The 8,231-nt window shown below is 37.5% G+C and overlaps 1 protein-coding gene across 1 annotated transcript; it reads left to right on the top strand.

Annotated features, from left to right (window-relative positions):
• The first annotated feature begins 4,845 nt into the window (after window positions 1-4,845).
• LOC113276252 lies at window positions 4,846-7,126 on the top strand. Its single transcript, XM_026525831.1, has 4 exons — window positions 4,846-4,881; window positions 5,658-5,768; window positions 5,904-6,088; window positions 6,352-7,126. The coding sequence occupies exons 2-4, from the start codon at window positions 5,673-5,675 to the stop codon at window positions 6,686-6,688; spliced, it is 618 nt and encodes a 205-aa protein (XP_026381616.1). The 5' UTR covers window positions 4,846-4,881; window positions 5,658-5,672; the 3' UTR covers window positions 6,689-7,126.
• Window positions 7,127-8,231: the final 1,105 nt, after the last annotated feature.

The following is an 8,231-nucleotide window of genomic DNA, read 5'->3' as shown; positions in this document are numbered from 1 at the left end:
CTAGAAAACTGGCAATCATACTCAGGCCCTTGTTATTCCACATAAACAAAGGAACATTTCTAAAATTCATCCAAACCGGAAGGGATTTCAATTCTGCAATTTCCTGTTCAACCTTCCTAGACCAAGGTTTGATAATAAACAATCCATTTGAAATAAACATTGACCCCATCTCCAAAGCATGAGTTTTATCTTCAGCAGATTGAAAATCAAATATAAACATACTTTCACCATGAATAGTCATTTTAAGGTTACCTTTGGGTTTCCATGCAAGATGTACAGCATTACGAACCCAATTGAAAGGTAATCGTATACCCACAAAAGCTCCAATAAATTTATCTTCACATTGTCGAATATCCTCATCAAACACTTCATAAGGAATATCCATCGATTTCTTACCATCAAGCACTGGATATGAGTAGAACTCCATATCTGCAGAGATAACTGACTTCTTCTTCTTATCAAAAAGGGCAGACCAAGCTGCCGGAACCATCAGTACCTGACTTAGGAAAACCCTCAAACCAGGTGGAATAATTGGATCCATGATCAAATCATTACCAGAGAACTTAGTGTGGAATAACTGGATCCAAAATGGAAAATACACGAGGAAATATTATTAATACGAAGCCGCCACCCAACTTAGGGAATTGAGACCAAAATAAGCACTGGTCCAAAACAGAGAAAAAGTCTGGGAATCAAAATACGAGCTAGAAAGGTGTGAGACACCTAGCTCGTCCAATCCAAAAATTGGCCTCTACTTTATAATCGGAATTTTAGGGGTCTTGATTGGTAAACACAATATAAAATAATAAACTCATACAAAAATTAATACAAGAATATTATATGCGTCGCCTCGTACTTTGTCTAGCCGATCAAATTCCCTGCTCTCAAAACAAGATTGATCTATCACTGTTGTAAAAAATGATCACAAATAATTATTATTAGTATTATTAGAATAGAAATCAAAGAAACTCAAAAGATGGAAATTATTATTATTATTATTGTGACAATTGAATTATTATTACAGAACTAGTCATAAAAACCCAAGGTGACCAAACTTGTGGTACAAAAACCCCATTCAAATGTTGGGATCAATTAAAGCTCCATTTTAAACAAAATTGATACAAAAACCCCCAAATTTTTAAAAAGTGATACAAAAACTCCAAATTTCAAAATTGGTTTCATCAAAATTCTTTGTAGTTTTTGTATTACTTTTGTTTTGATTGGGTTTTTGTGTTACTTTTATTTTGATGGGTTTTTTATGGATGGATAGTGACACCTTTGGGGTTATAACTCGCAGACCGTTATTATTATTATCGAAATTTTCATGAATTAAACCACTACTCTGCATTAGAGCTGGCAAACAAGCCGAAACCCGCGGATAAACCCGTACCCGGCCCGTGAAAACCCTAACCCGGCTTGGCTGGTTTATAAACAAGCCGGGTTAGGGTTGGAAAAATGTTTGCTTGTAGGGAAACGGGTTAACCCGGACCGACCCGTGAAACCCGCAAGCTCACCCGTTAACCCGTAATTTCATTCCCTACAGTATATTTATTATGCCGCGTGTCCCATACTCCCACTCCCATTAATATAACGTGTGTCCCTCATATGTAATTGAGAAACCCTAGTGGTAGCAGCGTCTTCTTTTCTTTCTTTTTCTTCTTTTCTTCTTTTTCATTCTTCCCTGATGGACAAAACAATAGGCTCCTCTTTATTTTCTTCTTAATTTTAATTGAAAAGAAAAAGTTCTTAATCATCTTATCAATTGATGAAAAGAATTAACACGGATTTAAATATGGAGATAGAAATAGGTGGTGATTCGAGAAAAAGATGGAACTGAAAGTGAATCGGGAAAACAGAGAAATTTCTGAAGAAGCTAGGGTTTGAATTTTCGCTGCTGCTGTGACAAACGAGAATTGATTTTGGTTTAAATCTGAATCTATGTTGCAATTCAGAAGATGGATTAGTAGCAGAAATTGAGATAGGGGTTTGACTAAATTTATGCATCTGAGCCGTGAGAGAAGATGAAGAACAGCTAGTCGGTGTCATGATTGAATCTGAAATGGTAAATTAAGATATTGATTTTTTTTTGTAAGCATGTTTGATTGGTTAAATCAATCTTCTGAAAAATTAATTTTTAATTTTGGGGTTTTGGAGATAACTTTGAGCAAGCTTCAGCCAAGAAAGGGGATCTGAGATGTTGAATGAATGGGTTTCTGGTGGAATTACAGAAGATCGAGAGGTGTTTGAATTTGGTGTTGTTTCAAGAAGGAATTTGACGGGGTTTTTAAAGACATCGATTAACATAAAAAGGGGAGTATTAGAGGTGATGTTGTGCACTGCTATAGCTGGATTTGGTGGTGCTGGACGTGTTAGCTTCTTGTGATGATCCTGCTATGGGATTTCAGAGAATAAGGTGTTGGTGGTTTGCTTGTGGAGATAGAATTGCAATTTTGAGCTGAGCATTGAATTGGTTTTCTGCCATTGGTACTTTGTCAAGGATGTTTCAGAAGGGTTTGAACCTGTTGAATTTGTTGATTGAATTAAATCGAAATATTAAATGAAATAGATGAATGTTAGGTTGCAGGGAAGGAGCTTAAGCTTTAGATGGCCTGAATGTGGCCTGAAATACGCCAGAAATCAGAGGAAACTCGGTTTCTGGCAAGTTCTAACTAGAAACACGGGCTAACCCGTGAACCCGCAAGCTTTACCCGTTACGGGCGCGGGTTGAGAAAATGACCACCCGTGAAGAATATCAACCCGCAGGTTTTGGCCCGTGTTAACCCGAACCCGTATAACCCGTAACAAGCCAGCCCCGACCCGCTCGTTTGCCAGCTCTACTCTGCATACGAAGGAAATCTACATATGCCTATTGTGTTCTCGAGCACTACGTAAATCAGCTGTTGTAATCAACTAAACATGCAAAATCTAAATTAATTAAATAATGCAAATGGATAGCTTTACCGTGCCCTAAGTGCTAATGAAAGGACTGATTGATGATGTGAAGTTGAAAATTAACTACTGACTTATGTCCTAATGCATGTGAGCTATATTACTACTGACGAAGAATAATCACTTAAATAATAAACGTAATAGCTAGATTGTGAACCTGAACATGATGAAATACAGAGAGCTGACTTTTACTCAAAATCAATATTACACTGTCTAATACGTACGATGCTTTCTCAAAAAAATCATATTGATAAATTAAAAGAAATAGGCAGATGAACACCGAACCTATCTCCGCAAACAGATGATTGAAATGTTACTTAGCTTAATAAACGAATAATGACGCCGCAAATCGTACAGAATACCTCTCAAATGACTATCGACTTCTTCCTATGATTTTTTTCCCGTCTTTCTCCTCTATAATTTTTCTCCTAGATTTCTACCAAAATTTTTCCTCCCTAAACACCAAAACTAGCTCCCTATTTATAGTTTTTCTCCATTAACCATAGTCATAGGATTAAATGACGTCGATCTTACGGCTCACATTAAAACCCTAAATATTATTACTAGCTTTATCAAAATCATTTCATTTAACAAAAATCTTATATATTATTTCATTTTATTTTCTAAATTTATAAAAGATATCAATTAATTCCTATGATTCTAACTAAATGGGAAAGTCTTCGGAATTAATCCAAAAATTGTGTCGACATATTACCGTGGATGGATGGCAAACACATGGGAAAAGGACGGATTTCGCACAATGAACTTTAGGGAACTTTGGTGACTAGTGAATAGTAGGTGGTGGACTATCATTGGGTCGGATACGGACAAGTCCATATTATCTCGTGCTAATATTGGTTACCTAGTGGACGCGGGTTACGGGGGAGCACAGTGGACCTTCGGTCTTCTAATGAATGGATAGTGGATTACTAGGGTCTAGGGTGGTCAGATTATAACGCTAGCTCACATTTTGGGACTTGTTTGTACGCTCGCACTAGACCTTAACACCCAGACTACTTCCGATACGATTACGTGGCGAAATTTAGTGATCGTGCAAAATTGGGGTGTGTACACTTATTATTATCAACACCCCCATATGAGAGTCCTCTAGGGGCAAGGAGGAGGCCACTAGAGGAGGAGTTTCCCGAGAAGATCCCTGCATCTCATTAGAGGAGAAGCAGAGAAACGGAAAAAAAACCTAACCTAAAAATCGCTTCAGAATCGCCTTTGACTAGGTTAGCGCTCAACGACCCTCTCTAGGTAAAATTGTTAGTTTTTTTCCCACAGTTAGCAAGTTGCTCTAACTTATCATTGTGGAAATGACCGTTGTTCATGATGATGATTAGTGGGTTTGGGCCTCTAATGGGGCAGAGTAGGATATTCATAATAATTGCCGCTGCTTTGTGTTCGTTTTTGATCTAGCAACATCAATTGTCATTTAATCAGTTTAATAAATTTAGAAAAAAATTCATTTACTAAGTATTATATCATCGGAATCACCCATGCATAAATTATGATACTATTAGCTAAAAGCAAATAAATTAACACGAGAACAAAAAGAAATTCGTTGAAAATCATCTATATTTAGGCCATTTAAGCTCCACACGGTTGATTTATTTGGATGGGGGCGGTTTTTGGCACCATTGTGCTAGCTTTCATCACTCTCGCAAGTCTTACCCTGTACCCGTTACTGTATGATGTGATATGATTCAAATGAATTTAAAGCATTTTATACGACAAAACAACCTTAGAAAATTAGGCATACCAGTAATTCTCACCAAGTTAGGTAGAAAACTTGTCCACCTAATATTTCGTCTATAGGTGTTTCTCGGTCATCCATAGCCGCTCACCTATATCTTGGCCAATAGGTGTTTCTCTCCCACTTTTATCCTTTTCATTTCCTTTCTGGGGACGACAAGCTTGAAAAGTCAAGTACGGCATTTACCACCACTTCCCCTCTGTAAACAGCGGAGTAGTTTCTTTTCCAGTAGTTATCTTCCAATGAGTTTTTCTAAGTTTAGACTTTGTGATATACAAACATTAATCTTTGATATCCATGATTACTAGTAGATTCAGTACTTCCATTTCTTGCTCCATCTCCATCTCTCTCTATGTGTTGAGTGTGTATATACATCTTCTATTTCCCTTAAACCCTAGACCCACTTGAGAAGTCAGGAGCTTCTGAAAGCCCTCAACTTTTTAACAATTTATACTACTAAAGTGCAACTTGGGTATAAATTTCTCTCTGTCTCTCCTTAATTTTTTGTTAATTTTTGCATTTCTGGTTGAAATTATGTTGAGAAACTAGGTTATTTTACCCTTTCTCAGGTTGTTGTTGTTATTTCATCTTGGCTGTGTCTTATTTTCCTGTGATTGATGCTTGATGTAAAAGAGTGCTTATACATCAAATAATTTAAACCCAAATCTAACTGAATACTTTGGTAGGTAATAGAATTTTGAGGTATTCTATAATTCGTTATGAATTTTGTTCTTTAATTGGTAAATTAAGATGCAAACGAGTTGTTTCGACCTCAGCATCATGGGTGTTTAACTTCATGACCGATTTATATGCTTTTTGAATACCTATTTGAATATGTAAGAATGTCATGGTTGAAGCTTTTGACAATAGTTTGTCTGCAAAATAGTTCAAGTGCTTTCTTACCTTTAGCTCTTTGTTATGTGCTGTGGTAAAAAACACCACTTATCAGGAATTTGTACAAGATATGAAGAGGAGGGTTCTACTTATATGTATTGGAGTAGGTTTTCTGGGGCTCATAGCTGCTGCACTGGGATTCGGTGCAGAATCTAAGAGGATCAAGGTATTGCTCTTTCCCTATAAGATGACGTTTTCCTGTATGGCAGTTATTTACAACGATTGGTACTAGAGTATCATCCATAGTGTATTTTGTGTTTGGGATGTGGTTTAAGTGATTGGATAATGATCAACTTCGCAGGAATCTGAGATTAATTTTATCGATCCTGGCAAATGTACATACCCGAGGGCCCCAGCTTTCGCCCTCGGATTGACTGCATTTTTGGTTCTTATAGTTGCTCATGCAATTATCAATGCTTCAGCTGGCTGTATTTGTTGTAACAAACTATCTGGTGCTTGGGTTACATTCTGTGCTGTGTTTTCCTGGTAATTGATACTTCATGGTTTTTCATTTGTCATTGATACAAACCATGTATTCTTCATCCTCTAAAATGCTATAAATTCTCATGAACGGCTATAGAACTACTTGACATAGTCTGCATTTAGCACAAGAATATATTACTAACTTGGAATGTTATCCTGTTTCGATTTTCAATCCCTGTGGCATTCTATGCTTGTTATTACTTTTTCCTTTTCATTGTATGCGTTGGTATCAATTTATAACGGACGAGTTGTGGAAATTATTGCAGGTTAATGTCTGCTCTAGCTTCTATTCTATTACTTGCAGGATCACTTCTGAATGATCGACACACTGTGGATGAGAGGTACTCTGTTGACTTTTGTTACGAAGTTCTTAGGCCTTGGATATTTGCAAAAGGTGCAGTATTGGGTCTTATAAGTGTTACCTTTGGGGTTCTATATTACCTCCACATATCTTCAACCGAAGACATGAACCAAATGGGGACCCCTAACAATACTGATAATCATGGAAATATCGCGATGACCCAACCTCAAGTCCCAGCTCAAATGACTCAACAACCAGTATTCGTTCCTGAAGACACGTACAATCGGCGGCAATTCGTGTAACAACTTCGTGGCAGTCGGTAGTAAATTAGTAATATCGTTATGTCTATAATATATAAGATCCACAGCATATAGTCATATACATGGGTCTCAGCAACGACTCGAAGAATAAAACAAGTTTTCAGTTGAATTCAATGCTGTGCACAGCATATAATCATATACCCAAAAATAGTGTCACTGTTTTCTCCTTTTCTTTCCTTATGCTATTTTTGGTGTTTTCCTATGACAGATCTTGCAGACATGTGTCTGACAAATTTTACTGCATCTGTTGCTCTCCCATCGACATCTGACGATTTAAAGATTTGTGGTTACAGGTTTTTTTATGCAATTTTGTTGTTGAATTAAGTTAAAAACAGACTGCAACGAAATCGAACAACTGCAGTGTCTGAAATTTGTCCTTAAATCATGAATAGACAATGTTTACAGACTTGGGTGCGGTCATACTTTGTCTGCCATCTTTGATCTGTGACAGTTGTTTAAACAATATTTCATTAATGTAGTTTGACAGTGACTGTCTCATGTACTTCTGTCCGATCATATTTCTTTGAAGCTGCTCGTTGTTGGTTTAGTTCTAGTCACCACTTTTATTATGGTTTTCTAACTTCCGATTCTCTTGGATTTTAGAAGAAATGGTTGGGCATTGTGTCACCTCCCAAGCCTCCCGGCATGTTTGGCTTCATATCCCTTAGTGGGATCATAAGTTGTTGGTTCAAATGCCCTGCACTATATACCTTTGGCCTGCGTATGCCCAGCCCTGCATGTGTAGCTCAAAGGTTGCGTAAGCCTTGAAGAGGACTTTGTGGGTAAGAACTGTTTTCCCTTCTCCTACTACTCCAAAATCAGAACTTGATTCCCAAAATCCACAATTGCTGTTGTTGGTTGTTGAGTAATATGAGAGATGTCACAAGGATTCAAAGACGTGACATTTTGTACACACAATTTCCATAGGGATTGCCCTAAAAAAGAACCAACAGACAAGTGAGATGAGCTACACTTCTTTGTATGGGAAGTACACTTCTAAAGTATGTCTTGCGTGCAAACAAGATTCAAACACGAAGATTTCGCTTGCAGCTTCAAATTCTTCTAGCCGAGGGCCCTTGCGCATCCTGTTTTAATGTGTTTCCCCAAGCTACATTAATTTGAGATCGGTCCCAAATACTAAGCGCCATTCATCCTATTTTTCCTGTGGCACCCCACCTGAGTACTCTCCAGTTGCTTGAGATGCTAATAAGATAGAATGATTTTTTAAGGACCATGATTTTCTGGAGGGGATCATGGTTTTATTAGACCATCTTCCCTATAGTTATAAGGATGTCCTAAAGCGTTGAAATGACTAACCTATCCTTAATCTAATTTAATTTAAAACCAACCTAATAACCACCTATGTATATATAACCACCACCTCCTCACACCATCGCCGATTACCACCACCACCACCTCCGATTATCACCACCACCAACCACCGATTACCACCACCACCTCCGATTACCTCCACCACCAACCACCACCACCTCTATATATATAGCTTAATTTAAAACATTAACAA

The sequence above is a fragment of the Papaver somniferum genome, chromosome 4 (genome assembly GCF_003573695.1).
Source record: "Papaver somniferum cultivar HN1 chromosome 4, ASM357369v1, whole genome shotgun sequence".
Taxonomy (NCBI): Eukaryota; Viridiplantae; Streptophyta; class Magnoliopsida; order Ranunculales; family Papaveraceae; genus Papaver; species Papaver somniferum.
This window is presented reverse-complemented; position numbering and strand designations above follow the sequence as displayed.